The sequence below is a fragment of the Poecilia reticulata genome, chromosome 9 (assembly GCF_904066995.2).
Source record: "Poecilia reticulata chromosome 9, P_reticulata-male-v2, whole genome shotgun sequence".
Taxonomy (NCBI): Eukaryota; Metazoa; Chordata; class Actinopteri; order Cyprinodontiformes; family Poeciliidae; genus Poecilia; species Poecilia reticulata.
Genome location: NC_088838.1, coordinates 35,677,072 through 35,697,574, shown reverse-complemented (window position 1 = coordinate 35,697,574; position 20,503 = coordinate 35,677,072). Strand labels below are relative to the sequence as shown.

Here is a 20,503-nt window from a genome sequence, read left to right as displayed (position 1 = left end):
ACCACTCTGCTGTGCTGCAGGTGGGCCCGACCTCGTCCCGCCTGAACTCCAACGATGCGTTCCTGCTGGCGGCGGCCGGGGGGGCGTGGCTGTGGAAGGGGCGGGGCAGCAGCGCGGCGGAGGCGAAGGGGGCCGAACACCTGGCCCAGGTGCTGCAGGTGAACCCCGCCCCCCTGGAGGAGGGGGAGGAGCCAGGTGAGCGGCAGGTATGTAGAGTGTCGGCGGCCCTGAGCCGGCGCTGACGGCTGGCTGTGGTTCCAGACGGGTTCTGGGCAGTTCTGGGCGGGAAGGACGACTACTGCCGCGCCCCTCGGCTCAGCAACAAGATGGACGCCCATCCGCCACGCCTCTTCGCCTGCTCCAACAAGACCGGCACCTTCCAGGTACGCTCGATGCTCACCAGGTGTGTTCGGCCGACCTGGCTGGTGGTTGCCAAGGTTACGAGGGGGTTAAGCCGCGGTGGGTTCTGGTTGACCCAGTTCCGTGTGTTCAGATCGAAGAGGTTCCGGGAGAACTGACCCAGGATGACCTGGCTCCTGATGACGTCATGATACTGGACACCTGGGACCAGGTGAGTCTTCCTCGTCACCATGGAAACCAGGTTCTGGCTCCGCCCGCGGCTCACCGTGTCCCCCGGCAGGTGTTCGTTTGGATCGGGAACGAGGCCCACGAGGAAGAGAAGACGGAAGCCGTCGCGACAGGTGAGACGGTTCCGGTTCTGGTCCAGGACCCGGTTCAGTCAGAACCTAACAGGTCTCTCCATGTCCAGCTGAGCGCTACATCAGAACCGACCCGGCTGGCAGAGACCCGCGGACCCCCATCCTGACCCTGAAGCAGGGATTTGAACCACCAAACTTCACCGGTTGGTTCCTGGGCTGGAACCACGACTACTGGAGCGACGACCCACTGGAGCGCTTCCTGCTGGCCCTGTGACATCACTTCCTGTTTACACTGCAGCACAGTGAATAAAGCCCAGAGTGACCCAGTTATCAGTGTGTGTGTGTGGATGAGCACAGCGACAGGCTGGTTTCTGGCTTTATTGTAGCTCCTTATAAATACTGTAGATAAATAACAAACAGAGGCTCATAGATACAGAACAGACAGAAGCCACAGTGGGGGGGGGGGCACAAATCATCATCATCATCACAAGTTAAAGTTTTTACTGTTTACAATAAAATCTGTGGTTTACATTAAAATTCTCTGAAACAACACAAACTAGCGTCTAATTCTGGACCGGTTCACCGGGTCGACGGGAATTAAATACTCAAAGCTACGGAAGCCCAAAGAGGCCAAAACAATCACTGCAGGGTTTGGAGCTAGGCTAGGCTAACACTTTCCACCCGCTACTGCTCTTTGTGCTAAGCTAGGCTAAGCTAACGAAGCGGCTCTGACTGCAGGTTAAAGGTCAGCTGTGCCTTTAAGTACGTCTGTAGAATCAGGAGGACCGGCAGGTCCGGGCCAACCAGAACCATGTGGTCCGGTTTAACCCGTATAGCTGGGTATAGGTGAGGTTCTGGTTTTGTTGGGAAGATCTAAACGTAAACAGGAAATGAAGTCAGACTTCATCAGAGGAACATGCAAAACGAAAAGAAGTGAGAGTAACCTAGCAACAAGGGTGGGATTAGGTCAGAGGTCATTTCCGTGGTGCAGAAGCTGACATTCGATGAGCTTGTCTGTTCCACCCGATTGGTTAATTTCAATGAGTCTGTTTTTAAGCCCCGCCTCCTGCTGTATGTGGGGGGTAAGCCCCGCCCTTCCCTGCCGTGTCAGCCAATCACAGCTCAGTTTCTCAGCAGTTGCCAGAGTTACGGAACTCGCCGTTCTCTGTGATCTGCAGAGATGACGTGTTGCTAGGAGACAGGCCGTTCCTCTGTGATGTCACGCCGTAGCGTTCCTTTAGCTGGGTCAGCGCCGCCATCAGGCGGGTGTTGGCAGCGTCCAGGCTGGCGATCCGCTTCTCCTGGGAGACAGAGACAGGTGGGACAGGTGAGACATGTAGGACAGGTGGGACAGGTGAGACATGTACGACAGGTGGGACAGGTGAGACATGTACGACAGGTGGGACATGTACGACAGGTGAGACATGTACGACAGGTGGGACAGGTGAGACATGTACGACAGGTGGGACAGGTATGGCCGCTGTTTCCTGGTCAGCCGACAGGTAAAAGGTCTGAAGCTAACAGCGTCTCACTGGGCGGCAGCCGCCCAGGTGAAGTGACCAGGTAGGCCACTAGAGGAACAAGTCGTTATCAGGCTGGGGGGCGGGGCCAATGACCGGGCCCCTATCACCTGCGCTGCTGGAAACTGTTGGGGGGGCGGTTAGGGCTGCGTTTCTGGCTAAACAGTCACTGGGACTGACTACTATATATTCCATTGAGGTACCTTTAACATTACATACACCTTTCTGAACAGGTGAGTGCCACTTTCTCCGCCTATAATCAGACATTAAAGTGACTGGAAACCATTCCTCCCTCCCGGGCACCTGCAGACCCCCATGGGCACCCGGCCGGGGGGCAGCCCCCCCACCCCCCACAGCCCCGCACCCCAGCCCCCCATCCACCCATCCAGGCCTATCGCATAACCCTAACCCCAGTGGCGGAGCCAGAGAGGGGGCCAGTGCCCCCCCCTGTCATCTGATTGGCCCCCAGATGATTGACAGGTAACAGCACCAGGTTATTCCTGTACATATTTGGAATCATTCTAAGTCAACCTGATATCTAAAGAAGAAAAACAATAATAAATATCTGAAAAGAAAATGTATAAAACTTGATATAAGTCCATGTGACATAAATAAATAGATTTTCATCACCAGCCTCCATAACAACAAGCTGATCTTCTTCTCCTGGTGTTTCAGTTGCTGCTGTGGTGAAACTCGAAGCCCTTCATACCTGGTGGTGATGGTAAAACACCAATAAGTTATTTATTGATCCTCCACAAAGAGAAAAACCTGAAGAGAAACCACAATGTTCTAGTTTGGATCAGAGGGTGGAGGTTTTTATTGTCCGTCAAAGAAAAAATCATTTTATTTCCGTTTGTAGTCATCAAACGAAACATTTATTATTTATCTGTTGGAACGTTTTTGACATCAGGTAACATTTCAGGAAATGAGGTGATTAGCAGACGGCAGAACTCTGATCGGTTCCTGATCGGTTCCTGATCGGTTCCTGATCGGTTCCTGATTGGTTCCTGATCGGTTCCTGATCGGTTCCTGATCGGTTCCTGATCGGTTCCTGATCGGTTCCTGATCCCGCATCACTTCCTCCAGAAGCGGATCAGCTGCTGGACGCTCCAGAGCCTCTGGTCCGTTAAAGCGTCCAGATCAGAGGTGATTCTCTGACAGATATTGTTCTAATAATGATTAATAATGATTAATAATGATTAATAATGATTAATAATGATTAATAATGAGCTCCACGATGTTCTCTGTGCGTACAGTTAAACTGTCTGAGCACCAAGTGGTCAGCTGACTGGACAGAAACCAGTGAACTGCTCTCTGTTCTCATCAAGACGAGGTGAGGAGGGAATCTGACATGTTAACTCAGTTTCTACTGGTTTGGTTTTAAACACCATTAACTCAGCAGTGTAACTATATATTGTATGTTTGTCGCCTCATGTGTGATTAACTGGAGCGTTTATTGCTCTGCGCTGGTTTCTAACGGATCTTTAATGTCTTTCCTCTCAACAATCAGCTGTTATTCCTCTATTTAAACTACAATAAGTAGATCAGAACTTTCTGTTTAGCTTTTCTCTGTTTGCTGCAAACTCATTAAATATAAACTCATTAAATATAAACTCATTAGAAGCCGAACCTCCATCAGGCAGATAGTTCTGGTCCGACCCGAAATATTGTTACCTGTCCAATCAGAGCTTCCTAACCAAGGTGTCCATAACTCTTCAACTCGCTGTCAGCTCCGGTCAGAAAGACGTTTAGTTCAGTCCATGAGATGATATTCAGAAAGGATCTTTTATTTGATTGATTCTAGTTTCCTCTGTGATGAATCTATGTAAAGTCTATCATGTCTCCATAACAACATGTCAAATGACAGAGGGGCTTAAAATTATATATATATATATATATATATATATATATATATATATATATATATATATATATATATATATATATACACACATATATGGGGACAGTCACCCCCAAACTGGAGCAGTGGCTCAAACAGATCCCAGGAACAACATCAGACATCTCAGTCCAGAAATGTGCAGTTCTAGGCACAGCCAAGATACTGGAGGAGAACCTGAAGCTCCCAGGCCTCTGGTAGAGGACAGAGCTCAGAGGATGAAACAGACCACAGCGGAGGGTGAGAAGGGAATTTTTATTATTTTTTTATATATAGGCTATATATATGTGCACACACATTTTAAATGTTGCCCCCCAGAGGTAGTCCTGGCCCCCCCTTCGCCCCCCCAACTTTAAAAGTCTAGCTCCGCCACTGCCTAACCCTAAACTCTTCTAAATGATAGGATCGATATTTTCTTCCTCAACAACAGCCAGATTGAACACTAAGCAGATTGAGAAAAAGAAACGCAGTTAGACGCTAACGAGGCTAACGAGGCACACCCGGTACAAAACGCAACAATAAAAGAGCAACGAGGCCCGATGTACACAAACTATCTATCAGAGTAAAGCCGAAGCTCTGCGGTTTCCAACAATACCGGAGTCACCAGGCTACGTGCAAAACTCACTGAACCAGCAGCTAAAGAAGAAAAACAGAAATGGCTCATTTCACGAAGCTAAAAGCATAAAAGCACAGGACCGGCTCACCGGCTCTGGGTCCACAGAACCGGCTCTGGGTCCCAGAACCGGCTCTGGGTCCACAGAACCGGCTCTGGGTCCCAGAACCGGCTCTGGGTCCCAGAACCGGCTCTGGGTCCACAGAACCGGCTCTGGGTCCACAGAACCGGCTCTGGGTCCCAGAACCGGCTCTGGGTCCCAGAACCGGCTCTGGGTCCACAGAACCGGCTCTGGGTCCATGATCGTTTGACAGACTTTGCGTTATCAGTGAGGTTCGGTTGGGGGAGCCAGGTGAGCCTCACCTGTAAGGGTTACAGGTTAACAGAACGATGAGAGAACCAGGTGAAAGGTCAGGTGTGTTTACCTGAGCCTCAATGACCTTCTGCTTCTGGTCCACCACAGCCTGCATGTCAGAGTGATCCTTCTTCAGCTCCTCTTCTACTGCCATCAACCTGCACAGGTGAGACGGTGAGCTGCCGCGTGAGACGGGTGAGCAGCCAGGTGAGCGTACCTGCTGATGATGCTGTTCATCTGCAGGTCCTTGTCGTCCTGCAGCCTCCTCAGTCGGCTCTCTGTGTCCTCCAGCCGGGCCTGGAACACAATCCCATTGGTCCAGTGGAGTCATGTGACCCACATGCCCAGCTGTGACCTGCTCCCATGGCTCACCTGGACCTGACCAGGTGAGCCCCTTACCTGGTACTCCTGCAACATCCGCTGGTTCTGCTGGTCCTGGACCACCAGGCGGGCCTCGCACTCCTCCTGGCGCAGCGCCGCCACCCGCAGCTTCTCCTGCAGCAGTGCGATCTCCTGCTGGTACTGAACACAAACCGGGTCAGACCCGGCAGAACCCACTCACACGAGCAGCAGCGGAACCGGCTCTACCTTCTCCACCATAGCGTCGTCATGACGATCGTCCTCCGCCTCGCCGTAGGACGATGCAGCGTTCATGTTGAGCAGCCAGGCGGCGGTCCGGTCCAACGCGCAGGGAGACGGAGCCTGGACACACGGACGGACCCGGTTCTGGTTCTGAACGGTCAGGCTGGTTGCCATGGTATCACACCCTGCTCACATTTCACCATAGCAACCTCACTGAATGATGTGGTTACCATGGCAACGTGCCTGGCAGTGGAAACGGAATCATTTCCAGAACTTATGAACAACCCGGATGTTTCCCAGCATGAAGTTCTGGTGACCGGGTCGACCCAATGAGGAGAGCCGGATCAGGGGTCAGAGGTCAACAGTTCATTTACGCCTCAAAGGACATGAGATGAAGACAGCAGAGTGGACATTTTGGACATGAAACCAGATTTGGTCTTTCTAACACCTGCCCAGTTTGAGGCCCAAACGGATCAGAACCGCAGTCTGATCACATGATCCCTCCTGGAGGTTCTGCTCAGTCGGACCTCTGGGAGGAGCCAGAACCAAACCAAGCTCCGTTCAGGAAGTATAGAAAAGACCAAACCAAAGACCCAGAAGGTTCTGACTGACCCAAACCGGCCCGGCAACACCTTCATGGTTCTGGAGCCACTGGCATCCCGCCCTGAACGCTGGCAGAACTCCATCCTGTTCTACACGACCCGGTTCTGTTGTACCGGGTCGTGTCTCCAGGTGCGTTACCTTGGCAACGGGCCGCTGCTTCTCCGGGCTGTCTCCTTTGGACGATGACGACATCTGTCTGAGACGTGACTGGCCGCTGTTGGGCCAATCGGGACTCGATGACATCATACTGCCGGAGGCGGGGCGTGGAGGGTAGGCGGAGCCTCCCCCGCTGAGCATGCTGGGAGGCGTGCGGCCTCGCGGCGGTCCTGGTGGAGCCGAGGACGGCGGCGGCGGCTGATCGATGCGTCTCTGAGGACCCGAGTTCTGCCGAGGGGGGGCTGAGCTACCTGTGGGCGGGGCAAAGGTCACTAGATGACCCCTGAACTTTGCGGTGGCCTGTGTGACGGCGTGGACTCGTACCTGAGAGTGTGTCGGTGAGAGACAGCGCGCGGCGGGAGTATTCCTCGCCGCTGCTGCTGCTCGACATGGCCGACATCCTCTCCCCCCCCACGCCCACAGACATCTGGGTGAGGAAGGCCGGCTTGGTCGCCACGGCGCCACGCTCCTCGCAGGTTCCCTGGGAGCCCACCGAGCCATCAGAGGGCGTGGCGTCTGTCTGCTGCTGCTGCGGTTGCCGGGGCGACGGAGTGGTCATGTGATAGACAGGGTTCTGGAAAGAAAGGGGGAGGAGCCCCGTCCGGCGTTGCCACTGGGCGTCGTCTGGGGCGTCGCTGGGGGAGGAGTCCTGCAGGTCCACCAGAGACAGGCTGCGGCTCTCATTGGTCAGCTCCGGCCCCTCCCTCCGGCCGCCATTGGCCAGGTCGTAGCACGCCTCGTTCTCGTTGGGCTCAGAGTAGGACGAGCTCGGAGCCGGAGAGCCTCTCATACCTGCAGGAAGTGACATCATGAGGAGGGTCGGACAACGCTGGTCTGGAACAAAGAGGAGGAAAGGTCAAAGGTCACCTGATGCAGGCTGCAGGCTAGATCCTTTGGTGACGAAAAACAAATCTTTGTTCTCAGGAGTCGGAGATGGAAGTCTGGTGAAGTCCATGCAGCTGGACATGGAGACAGGAAGTGGACGTTACTGAGGCTGGACCTCGGAGCCAAACTCAGAGTTAAACTCAGAGTTAAACATTAAACTCAGAGTTAAACATTAAACTCAGAGTTAAACATTAAACTCAGAGTTAAACTCAGAGTTAAACTCAGAGTTAAACATTAAACTCAGAGTTAAACATTAAACTCAGAGTTAAAAACTCAGAGTTAAACCTTAAACTCAGAGTTAACCTCTTGCATGCAGAGAACAGACTAACCCTCCATCTAATCCCACGCCGCCCTGCAGGCCAACAGAAGGATTGCAGGCTGCCAGAGGAGGAGACAGGGGCGGAGACAGAGGCGGTGGGGACATAGGGGGCGGGGACGCCACCCGCTGAGGGTCTGGAGATGACATAGACACGCCCCCAGCTCCCACCACGCCTCCAGGGTGGACCAGAGCCGCCGACACGTCTCTGAGGATCCGAGGGAGCGGGCCGAGCTTGGACAGACTGGACTGCAGACGGAGGGGGGAACCAGAGACAGCACAGGTTCAGAACCCGGCTACCTGCTGCGCTACCAGGGCTACCCCTAGCTAGCTGCCTGGTGAGCCATCTCTCTTACCTGGCGGGCAGGTGTTACCTGGTCGAGCTCGGTCAGCAGAGTGTGTAAGCTGCTCAGCTCTCTGCCGAGGTCGATGTAGCCGTCGAAGCCGGCGGTGTGGTTCAGCCCGTCGGGGTTGGAGATCTCCTGCAGGAAGCGCTGCATGCTGCTCCACTGGCGCTCCACAAAGTCGTTCATGAACAGCATGTACTCCTCCTTGGTGCCGAACCTGCAGCGACGGTGAGACCGGCACATCAACAGCCGCCCTGGAGGGGCAGGTCTGAACCCAGGTCTGATCCCAGATCTGAACCCAGATCTGAACCCAGATCTGGGTTCAGATCTGAACCCAGATCTGATCCCAGGTCTGAACCCAGATCTGATCCCAGATCTGAACCCAGATCTGAACCCAGATCTGAACCCAGATCTGAACCCAGATCTGAACCCAGATCTGAACCCAGATCTGAACCCAGATCTGAACCCAGATCTGAACCCAGATCTGAACCCAGGTCTGAACCCAGATCTGATCCCAGATCTGAACCCAGATCTGAACCCAGGTCTGAACCCAGATCTGATCCCAGATCTGAACCCAGATCTGAACCCAGATCTGATCCCAGATCTGAACCCAGATCTGATCCCAGATCTGAACCCAGATCTGAACCCAGATCTGAACCCAGATCTGAACCCAGATCTGATCCCAGATCTGATCCCAGGCATGCAGGCCCTTCACAATAAGAGCCCAGACGTACTTGCTGAAGTTGGCCAGGTTCTGGATGACCTTGGCGATCAGGGTCAGGGTTCTGGCGGTGCGCTCGTCGGGGTACTCCTGCGTGAGGTCAAACAGCGAGGGCGACATCACGGCGGGGCACAGGAAGCGGAGGAACAGCGAGGCGCTGATGAGGCGCTCGCTGATATCCGGTCGCCCCCGGTTACTGCACTCCTGACGCCATGAGGCAAACACCTCCTTCAGCTCGCGTGGGAAGACCCTGAGTGGGCGGAGCAACACTGAAACACCCTGAACACTAAACACCGCTCTCACCTGTGTGGTGCTCACCTGTAGGAGTCCAGGATCTTGCAGAAGGCGAGTTCGCAGCACATCCTCAGGTTGGCCTGATGCTCTGCGAGGTCAGAGGCCGCGCAGCGCGACGGGTCCACCTCGCAGTTCTCGTCAGACTCATAGAGAGCTTTGATGAACTCACCTGGACGCACAAACAGAGCCGGTGTTCAGACGAGCTCACCTGAGGAAGCTTGGCGGCTCTGGGAGCGCGTACCCAAGGCGTCCTGCAGGTACTTCTGGCCAATCAGCTTCAGGTATTCCTCAATGCTTTTAGTGGCCAACGTGTTCTCTCTGAAGATCAGCTGATCGTTGTCACGGCAACGGTCGACCTCCGACATCATCAGGTCTGTCAGGAAGTCCTGCAGGCAAGAAGGGAAGGTGGAGGTGGGCGTGGTCTGGCGAATAGGGGCGGGGCTATGCGGAGTGGGCGGGGCTACCTTGGCCTTGCCCGTGCTGTGCAGGATGTGGACCAGCGCAGCAGCCAGCTCCTCCTTGGCCCTCAGGCTGATGGAGGCCTCCAGGGTGGAGCAGAGCAGCAGGTAGTTGGCGCTGATGTACTCCGCAAACTCCTTGTACTGCTCCATCGGCAGGATGACGATGCTCTGATACCGGGCCTTGACCCGGATCGTCGGAACCGACGACTTGGCTGAGGTCGGGGAAGAAGGAGGTTACTGAACATCTGGATGCAGCAGATCTGACCGTCATCCAGATGTTCCAGCTGGAGGTCAGGACAGTCACATGAGGCTCCATCAGAGCAGGAGTATAAAGTCCAGTCCGCTTGTCAAAGGTTTGGTTTGGTCCAGTCAAAGTCTGCTAGACTATCAGGGGCGAAAACAGCCTGATACTTTCTAAATGGCTTCGCACCAAGAGACATTCACTGAGTTATGTCAACCTGGCTAAACTTTCAGAAAACTGCAACGCTGCCGAAAAACTGACCACCTGTAAACCAAAGAGTCCTCCTGCTTTGATTAATAATCAATGGAACATTGATTATTATGGTCTGGATTACAACCTGTCCTCCTTTATCTGCCTCTGTCACGTTGGTCATTCATGTGAATGTTCTGGACTAACTAACCAACACCTGTCCAGGTGTTTCCTTCAGACAGGCGAATCAAAAGCTTTGGTCCTTTTGGTCCAGATGAAGCTGATTCCAGATGCTGACCAGAAGTGGCGGCGGTCTACGTACCTCGCAGCGTACTGGGCGTGCTCACAGAGTACCACTTCTCCACCAGCTGCCGGCCGGTCACCATGGCAGCGGGGATGATGACCAGGCCCACATAGCTGCTCTTGTCCTTCTTCCTCTTGCGGTCCGTGTCTTTGTAGAGGTGCAGCGTGATGGACGAGACGGACGGCAGGCTGCTGAAGTCGAAGCGCTCCCCCCAGAAGATGTTGTCCGTCTTCAGCTTGCAGGAGGTCCGAGCGTACAGGTTGTCGTCCAGACAGAGTTCGCAGAAGTACCTGCAGGACGACACCGTGCTGTGGAGCCGGCCGGACTGAGAGCGGGACCAGAACCTTACCGTTTCTTGGCGGGCAGGTCTTTGGCCTCGATCACCCACACCGTCAGGACGTTCTCCACCCGCCGGCTGTTGTCCTTGTTGGGGTGGACGGCCCGCCGCAGGTTCTCCATCCACTTGTCTCGCTCGGCCGCTGAGCGGCACGAGAAGCACTTGGTGCCGGTAGAGGTCGTTACCTAGGAGACAGAGGCAGGGTCACCAGGGTGGGCCAGCAGGACTGGCAGGATCAGTAAACATGCAGTGCTAGAGGCGGGCATCACCTCAAAGCAATAGTCCTGTCCCAGCAGGGACGAGTGGACGGGTTTGATGATCACTGATTGGTCCATTCTGAGCTCCAGCGATGACACGCAGCCGGTGCTTAGCAACGACTCCTGGCTACCACAACGCAGCCGCTGCATCACACACCTGAAAATCACACAGCAGGTTAGAGGGCAGCTCTCTGCTGAGCGCCCCCTGCTGGCAGCGTGGACCCAGTAGTGGTGTGGTGCAGTTTGACTGGCAGACTGCTGCGTCGCATCCGGTCACTGAGGAATCAGCGCTAGCTGGTAGCAGCTGGCATTAGACTAGCTAGCATTAGACTAGCTAGCATTAGACTAGCTAGCATTAGACTAGCTAGCATTAGACTAGCTAGCATTAGACTAGCTGGCATTAGACTAGCTAGCATTAGACTAGCTAGCATTAGACTAGCTAGCATTAGACTAGCTGGCATTAGACTAGCTAGCATTAGACTAGCTAGCATTAGACTAGCTAGCATTAGACTAGCTAGCATTAGACTAGCTAGCATTAGACTAGCTAGCATTAGACTAGCTAGCATTAGACTAGCTAGCATTAGACTAGCTAGCATTAGACTAGCTGGCATTAGACTAGCTAGCATTAGACTAGCTGGCATTAGACTAGCTAGCATTAGACTAGCTGGCATTAGACTAGCTAGCATTAGACTAGCTGGCATTAGACTAGCTAGCATTAGACTAGCTGGCATTAGACTAGCTAGCATTAGACTAGCTAGCATTAGACTAGCTAGCATTCCTAGGCTGGTTCTTCTCTAAAGACACTTTCTGAAGGAAACGTCCTGCAGCTGCAGTTGGTCTCTGGCTGAAGCTTCTGATTCAGCTAAAGGGCAAATTCTATTATTTTAAATGAATATAAAAGTTACAGATATTCATCATATTCAGCTCCACGTTCAGGCGGGGTCACGTGGCGACCCGTCCAAGTGACCCCGCCTCTCGTTTGCTGGACAGGCCCCAGCCCCCCAGCCCCCCAGCCCCCCCCCCAGCCCCCCCACTGGGGACAAGGTGTTGGACGGTGGGTGGAAGTTCAAACTACAGACCTGGTGGAAAGTGAATCTAAAGCTGAAACGGTTCTGTTGGATCCCAGTCAGTCCAGAGTTTCTGCAGTGGTTTCAGTAAAACCCGAGACGGATCGGTTCTGGTGATGGAACCACCGAACATCTCACTGTCTGTCAGTTGGGGTTCTGTTGCTCTGGTTCTGTTCGACTGGGCTGAAGAAAGCGAGCAGAACCTTCCTCTGCTGAGGTTCTGGGTGATGCTGACATCACACACCTTATTGTCACAGGTGTGTGTTGCCTAGCAACAACTCAGCCCTGTACCCAGCATCACATAAACACCAGAAAAGACGGGTTGACTCCATAGTGGACCCAACGGTTGTGGTTGTAAAGTCAGAGCTGAACCAGAACCAGAACCAGAACCAGAACCAGAACCAGGGCTCGTCCTGCCGCTGGCTGCAGCAGTCACAGAGCCTGCCTGGGTGTGTGATGTCTAGCTAAGCCTGCTAACGGTGGATTAGCCGCATGCTAACACAGCAGAGGCACCGTCCCTGAAGACGCAGCGTCTCCCAGCAGCTTCATCTGTCAGAGGACAAAGACGGCGGATGAGACTCACCGAGCATCCTGAGGAAGAGGAGGAGGACGAAGAGGAGGGGGTTATGCAGCCATGACCTCCTTCAGCAGCAAACAGAAGCAGGAGGAAGAGGAGGAGGAGGAAGATGGAGGAGCTGCTGATCCGTCCGTCCGTCTGCTGATGAAGCTTCACAGCATCACCGCTCCCTCTCTCTCTCCCTATGTCTCCCTGTCTCTGACTCGCCCCCTCCCCCAGCAGCAGTCGCCCCTCCCCTGCAGTGAAGCTGCCCTACATCCCCTCCCCCCTTCACCCCCCCTTCACCCCCCTCCCCCCCCTCATCCCCCTTTTACCCCCCTTCCCCCCTTCACCCCTCCCCAGCCGCGTCAGAACCCCCCCCCCCGCTAGACGAGGAGCAGGAACAAGAGACCAGAACCATCAGAACCATCAGAACCATCAGAACCACCAGAACCACCAGAACCACCAGAACCACCAGAACCACCAGAACCACCAGAACCATCAGAACCATCAGAACCACCAGAACCATCAGAACCATCAGAACCACCAGAACCTTCAGAACCATCAGAACCACCAGAACCTTCAGAACCATCAGAACCACCAGAACCATCGGAACGAACAGAACCAACAGAACCACCAGAACCAACAGAACCACCAGAACCATCAGAACCATCAGAACCTTCAGAACCACCAGAACCATCAGAACCACCAGAACCATCAGAACCACCAGAACCACCAGAACCATCAGAACCATCAGAACCACCAGAACCTTCAGAACCATCAGAACCACCAGAACCTTCAGAACCATCAGAACCACCAGAACCATCGGAACGAACAGAACCAACAGAACCAACAGAACCACCAGAACCACCAGAACCACCAGAACCATCAGAACCACCAGAACCATCAGAACCACCAGAACCACCAGAACCATCAGAACCACCAGAACCATCAGAACCACCAGAACCACCAGAACCATCAGAACCATCAGAACCACCAGAACCACCAGAACCACCAGAACCATCAGAACCACCAGAACCACCAGAACCACCAGAACCATCAGAACCAACAGAACCACCAGAACCATCAGAACCACCAGAACCACCAGAACCACCAGAACCATCAGAACCAACAGAACCACCAGAACCATCAGAACCATCAGAACCATCAGAACCAACAGAACCACCAGAACCATCAGAACCACCAGAACCACCAGAACCACCAGAACCATCAGAACCAACAGAACCACCAGAACCATCAGAACCACCAGAACCATCAGAACCATCAGAACCACCAGAACCACCAGAACCACCAGAACCATCAGAACCATCAGAACCACCAGAACCATCAGAACCAACAGAACCACCAGAACCATCAGAACCATCAGAACCATCAGAACCAACAGAACCATCAGAACCATCAGAACCAACAGAACCAACAGAACCATCAGAACCACCAGAACCACCAGAACCATCAGAACCACCAGAACCATCAGAACCACCAGAACCACCAGAACCATCAGAACCAACAGAACCACCAGAACCATCAGAACCACCAGAACCACCAGAACCATCAGAACCACCAGAACCACCAGAACCATCAGAACCAACAGAACCACCAGAACCATCAGAACCACCAGAACCACCAGAACCATCAGAACCAACAGAACCACCAGAACCATCAGAACCACCAGAACCACCAGAACCATCAGAACCACCAGAACCACCAGAACCATCAGAACCAACAGAACCACCAGAACCACCAGAACCATCAGAACCATCAGAACCACCAGAACCTTCAGAACCATCAGAACCACCAGAACCTTCAGAACCATCAGAACCACCAGAACCATCGGAACGAACAGAACCAACAGAACCACCAGAACCAACAGAACCACCAGAACCATCAGAACCATCAGAACCTTCAGAACCACCAGAACCATCAGAACCACCAGAACCATCAGAACCACCAGAACCACCAGAACCATCAGAACCATCAGAACCACCAGAACCTTCAGAACCATCAGAACCACCAGAACCTTCAGAACCATCAGAACCACCAGAACCTTCAGAACCATCAGAACCACCAGAACCATCGGAACGAACAGAACCAACAGAACCACCAGAACCAACAGAACCACCAGAACCATCAGAACCATCAGAACCTTCAGAACCACCAGAACCAACAGAACCACCAGAACCATCAGAACCATCAGAACCTTCAGAACCACCAGAACCATCAGAACCACCAGAACCTTCAGAACCATCAGAACCATCAGAACCACCAGAACCACCAGAACCATCAGAACCTTCAGAACCACCAGAACCATCAGAACCACCAGAACCAACAGAACCACCAGAACCATCAGAACCACCAGAACCACCAGAACCATCAGAACCATCAGAACCACCAGAACCATCAGAACCACCAGAACCTTCAGAACCAACAGAACCAACAGAACCAACAGAACCACCAGAACCAACAGAACCACCAGAACCATCAGAACCATCAGAACCTTCAGAACCACCAGAACCATCAGAACCACCAGAACCATCAGAACCATCGGAACGAACAGAACCAACAGAACCATCAGAACCACCAGAACCATCAGAACCATCGGAACCATCAGAACCAACAGAACCATCGGAACCAACAGAACCATCGGAACCACCAGAACCATCAGAACCACCAGAACCACCAGAACCACCAGAACCACCAGAACCATCAGAACCATCAGAACCAACAGAACCATCAGAACCAACAGAACCATCAGAACCACCAGAACCAACAGAACCAACAGAACCACCAGAACCACCAGAACCACCAGAACCATCAGAACCATCAGAACCACCAGAACCTTCAGAACCATCAGAACCACCAGAACCTTCAGAACCATCAGAACCACCAGAACCATCGGAACGAACAGAACCAACAGAACCACCAGAACCAACAGAACCACCAGAACCATCAGAACCATCAGAACCTTCAGAACCACCAGAACCATCAGAACCACCAGAACCATCAGAACCACCAGAACCACCAGAACCATCAGAACCATCAGAACCACCAGAACCTTCAGAACCATCAGAACCACCAGAACCTTCAGAACCATCAGAACCACCAGAACCTTCAGAACCATCAGAACCACCAGAACCATCGGAACGAACAGAACCAACAGAACCACCAGAACCAACAGAACCACCAGAACCATCAGAACCATCAGAACCTTCAGAACCACCAGAACCAACAGAACCACCAGAACCATCAGAACCATCAGAACCTTCAGAACCACCAGAACCATCAGAACCACCAGAACCTTCAGAACCATCAGAACCATCAGAACCACCAGAACCACCAGAACCATCAGAACCTTCAGAACCACCAGAACCATCAGAACCACCAGAACCAACAGAACCACCAGAACCATCAGAACCACCAGAACCACCAGAACCTTCAGAACCATCAGAACCACCAGAACCATCAGAACCACCAGAACCTTCAGAACCAACAGAACCAACAGAACCAACAGAACCAACAGAACCACCAGAACCAACAGAACCACCAGAACCATCAGAACCATCAGAACCTTCAGAACCACCAGAACCATCAGAACCACCAGAACCATCAGAACCATCGGAACGAACAGAACCAACAGAACCATCAGAACCACCAGAACCATCAGAACCATCGGAACCATCAGAACCATCGGAACCATCAGAACCAACAGAACCATCGGAACCAACAGAACCATCGGAACCACCAGAACCATCAGAACCACCAGAACCAACAGAACCACCAGAACCACCAGAACCATCAGAACCAACAGAACCATCGGAACGAACAGAACCATCAGAACCACCAGAACCACCAGAACCATCAGAACCATCAGAACCACCAGAACCTTCAGAACCATCAGAACCACCAGAACCTTCAGAACCATCAGAACCACCAGAACCATCAGAACCAACAGAACCAACAGAACCACCAGAACCAACAGAACCACCAGAACCATCAGAACCATCAGAACCTTCAGAACCACCAGAACCAACAGAACCACCAGAACCATCAGAACCATCAGAACCTTCAGAACCACCAGAACCATCAGAACCACCAGAACCTTCAGAACCATCAGAACCATCAGAACCACCAGAACCACCAGAACCATCAGAACCTTCAGAACCACCAGAACCATCAGAACCACCAGAACCAACAGAACCACCAGAACCATCAGAACCACCAGAACCACCAGAACCTTCAGAACCATCAGAACCACCAGAACCATCAGAACCACCAGAACCTTCAGAACCAACAGAACCAACAGAACCAACAGAACCAACAGAACCACCAGAACCAACAGAACCACCAGAACCATCAGAACCATCAGAACCTTCAGAACCACCAGAACCATCAGAACCACCAGAACCATCAGAACCATCGGAACGAACAGAACCAACAGAACCATCAGAACCACCAGAACCATCAGAACCATCGGAACCATCAGAACCATCGGAACCATCAGAACCAACAGAACCATCGGAACCAACAGAACCATCGGAACCACCAGAACCATCAGAACCACCAGAACCAACAGAACCACCAGAACCACCAGAACCATCAGAACCAACAGAACCATCGGAACGAACAGAACCAACAGAACCATCAGAACCACCAGAACCATCAGAACCATCAGAACCTTCAGAACCATCAGAACCAACAGAACCAACAGAACCATCGGAACGAACAGAACCAACAGAACCATCAGAACCACCAGAACCTTCAGAACCACCAGAACCATCAGAACCATCAGAACCTTCAGAACCACCAGAACCATCAGAACCAACAGAACCATCAGAACCACCAGAACCATCAGAACCAACAGAACCTTCAGAACCATCAGAACCAACAGAACCAACAGAACCATCAGAACCTTCAGAACCATCAGAACCATCGGAACGAACAGAACCAACATAACCACCAGAACCACCAGATCCACCAGAACCATCGGAACCATCAGAACCATCGGAACCATCAGAACCAACAGAACCATCGGAACCAACAGAACCATCGGAACCACCAGAACCATCAGAACCACCAGAACCAACAGAACCACCAGAACCACCAGAACCATCAGAACCAACAGAACCATCGGAACCATCAGAACCATCGGAACCATCAGAACCAACAGAACCATCGGAACCAACAGAACCACCAGAACCATCCGGTCCACCAGAACCACCAGAACCAACAGAACCATCGGAACCAACAGATCCACCAGAACCATTGGTCCAAGCAGAACCAACAGAACCAACAGAACCATCGGAACCAACAGATCCACCAGAACCATCAGAACCACCAGATCCACCAGAACCAGTGGTCCAAGCAGAACCACCAGAACCAACAGAACCACCAGATCCACCAGAACCAGTGGTCCAAGCAGAACCATCAGATCCACCAGAACCACCAGATCCACCAGAACCACCAGATCCACCAGAACCACCAGATCCACCAGAACCATTGGTCCAAGCAGAACCCCCCTGCCAGAGCAGCATGGATTCCTGTGGAAGTGACAGACTGTGTTTCTGTCCATGCTGCTGGTTCAGGATGTAGATAATATGAACATGACTGGATTTGATCGGGTCAGAGGTCACTGACTGAATTACCCCCCACACTGCATATAGCTATAACCACCCTTGCCCTCTTTTGCCCCCCGTATGGCAACCTGGGCTGCTGTGATACTCCAGTTTGCTGTCACTAGTAGCTCACTTGTACTGGGGCAGTAGAAAGTACCCCTGGTCAGTATATTTGAGGTTTCCACCTGCAGTCAGTCCCGGTAGCCCAGACGTTACCTGGTGTCAGTGGTACTCGTCGGGTCGGTCCTGGTGCTGCAGTGACGTGACAGTTTGGGTTGGGATCCAGTGCGGCGCAGAGACTGCTTCAGTCTGCGTGACAGAAACCCCTGAAGAAGAAGAGTGTCTGTTCAGAGATGTTCTGGATCAATAACCGGACCTGATCATGATCTTATTATGGTTCTGATCAGGGTCACCTGCAGGGGGAGACAGTCTGCTCACCTGGAGCCAACAGCTCACCTCCTGTTACCATGGAAACCGCAGCCTGCGCCTGCTCACCGTGACTGTGGCGGTGTGCGTGTCCATTGTGGAGCCACTGGACAGGCCCAGTCTGCCCTCACTTCTGTCCACAGCATCTGCAACAGAGAGCATCATGGGAGTGTTCGTAGTCCTCAGCTGTCACACAGCTGTTGTCATGGCAACTGGCATCTCCCTGACGACAGCAGAGCACAGGACGAGTTTGCTTTAAATCACTAAACTATTGATCTGATGTCTCAGTGAATTCGTAGAGAAAACCAGAACCAGAACCAGAACCAGAACCAGAACCAGAACTAGGACGAATGTCAGAATGCGCTTGGGATTCACTGCCACCTGGTGGCAGAGAGCAGATACTGCAGGACGGCCATTTGGATCCTAGCAGCCAGTTCCTGACCCAAAGCCAGAACACGGATCAGAACCGCTGCTGAAGTTACACTGTAAAAAATTTACATTAAAGGTAATTTAGCCTGTCATATAAAGTAAAGGAGATAAATGATTAAAGTCACATTTTCACCCTAAATGCCTCAGTAGTCCGTTAGTCAGTCTTAGAAAAGCGGTTCTGTTTCTTCTGATTGGTCTTGCTTACCTGTGTGGGCGGGGCCAGGAGCCACTGAGGCCACGTGCAGAGTGTATCTTAGCAACCAGATGGTGCAGGTCTCCGCCCTCTCTGCCAGCAGCAGCGGATGCACCTGAACAACAGACATAGTCATGTGACCCGACTGACGCCCCGCCCTCAGCCATGGAACAGGCCACTAAAATCCATCCTGGCATGTTTGAACAGACCAATCAGGCGTCACGCTGGTCCGGTTGTCTGGTTCTGGCTTCAGTTGGACTTTAACATCGGAGCAAAGCTGACCTTCAGAACCACCTGATCCTGAAACACCTGTGTAGGTGTGTGTGTAGATGTGTAGGTGTGTGTGTAGGTGTGTGTGTAGATGTGTATGTAGATGTGTGTGTAGATGTGTGTGTAGATATGTAGGTGTGTGTGTAGGTGTGTGCAGGTGTGTGTGTAGATGTGTAGATGTGTGTGTCTGTGTGTAGATGTGTGTGTAGATGTGTAGGTGTGTGTGTAGATGTGTGTGTCTGTGTGTAGATGTGTGTGTCTGTGTGTAGATGTGTGTGTAGGTGTGTGTGTCTGTGTGTAGATGTGTGTGTAGGTGTGTGCAGGTGTGTGTGACCTCCAGGTCGTCCAGCATCAGCAGCTGAGAGTCCGACAGGATGCAGAACATCCTGGTCCAAACATCAGGCTCCGCCTTCTGCCCACAGGACAGCCAATGAATGGAGGCGCTCTTCAGCTCTGAAACATTATGACATCATCATCCTTGGACAATGTTAACACACACACACACACCTACACACACTCACACACACCTACACACACTCACACACACACAGTCGTACGCTACTATCCAACAGGGGACATTCCATTGACTTCCATTCATTTCTACAGCCTAACCCTAACCCTTTTCCTAACCCTAACCATCACATACCTAACCCTTTTCCTAACCCTAACCAAAAGTCAATTCACACCTTAGTCCTAACTGCAACCCCTGACCCTAAAACAGGGTCATTTCCAAGAGGGGACCTACAAAATGTCCCCTCTTCAACGGTGAGTCCCCTGTTGGTCAGTGTAAAATGACACGCATGTCCCCTGTTGGATAGTTACACATGAACACCTACACACACACTGAGGAAAACATCCCAACGTTCCACAGGAATGTTTCCAGCTGCACGTTGAGGAACTGAGCATGACGTCTCTTGTCTCTATGGCAACACTGAAGGGCCAAACCAACCCGACTCAAAGATCTGGACGATTCTGACTCACCAATCACCTTCATCCAGCCCAGGTGCTGACACCTGGACAGGTGCTGGACCAGCTGCTCCATCCGTCCGCTCAGGTGGACGAGCTGCAGGACACACACGGACATAGAGACAAAGAAGCAGAGAGACCGAGACAGGATGTCCAGAGGACAGAGGCCCGCAGACAGGAGGACGGTCTGAAACGTCCCTGTCCTGCTGTCCATCCGTCCACTGCTGCA

General features: G+C 52.5%; 2 protein-coding genes across 13 annotated transcripts in view; one reads left to right on the top strand and one right to left on the bottom strand.

The window, feature by feature from the left end:
- Positions 1-1,124, top strand: part of LOC103460379 (gelsolin) — a 6,749-nt gene extending 5,625 nt beyond the window's left edge. For 8 of the 11 annotated variants that reach the window (XM_081611104.1, XM_081611098.1, XM_081611097.1 and 5 more), the window contains 4 exons: positions 21-195; positions 262-383; positions 494-701; positions 770-1,124. In XM_081611104.1, coding sequence (XP_081467230.1) covers positions 21-195; positions 262-383; positions 494-701; positions 770-933 — 669 coding nt within the window. In that variant the 3' untranslated portion in view covers positions 934-1,124. The remainder of the gene's footprint in view (positions 1-20; positions 196-261; positions 384-493; positions 702-769) is intronic. The other 3 variants (XM_008402511.3, XM_081611101.1, XM_081611100.1) reach the window with 1 other exon arrangement.
- Positions 1,024-20,503, bottom strand: LOC103460382 (disabled homolog 2-interacting protein-like). 2 transcript variants are annotated; one of them, XM_008402526.3, is made up of 22 exons: positions 20,290-20,503; positions 19,643-19,761; positions 19,051-19,153; positions 18,486-18,562; positions 18,207-18,316; positions 10,750-10,894; positions 10,493-10,665; positions 10,162-10,433; positions 9,413-9,621; positions 9,190-9,334; positions 8,973-9,117; positions 8,668-8,904; positions 7,961-8,150; positions 7,600-7,835; positions 7,253-7,344; positions 6,710-7,177; positions 6,368-6,636; positions 5,633-5,746; positions 5,444-5,566; positions 5,262-5,341; positions 5,115-5,202; positions 1,024-1,960 (listed from the first exon to the last, which is right to left on the bottom strand). In XM_008402526.3, exons 1-22 carry the CDS (start codon positions 20,486-20,488, stop codon positions 1,790-1,792), a joined length of 3,765 nt encoding a protein of 1,254 aa, XP_008400748.1. In that variant the 5' UTR covers positions 20,489-20,503; the 3' UTR covers positions 1,024-1,789. The 2 variants fall into 2 exon arrangements, with proteins under 2 accessions (XP_008400748.1, XP_081467213.1); XM_081611087.1 differs by lacking the exons at positions 18,207-18,316; positions 18,486-18,562; positions 19,051-19,153; positions 19,643-19,761; positions 20,290-20,503 and adding an exon at positions 12,388-12,571.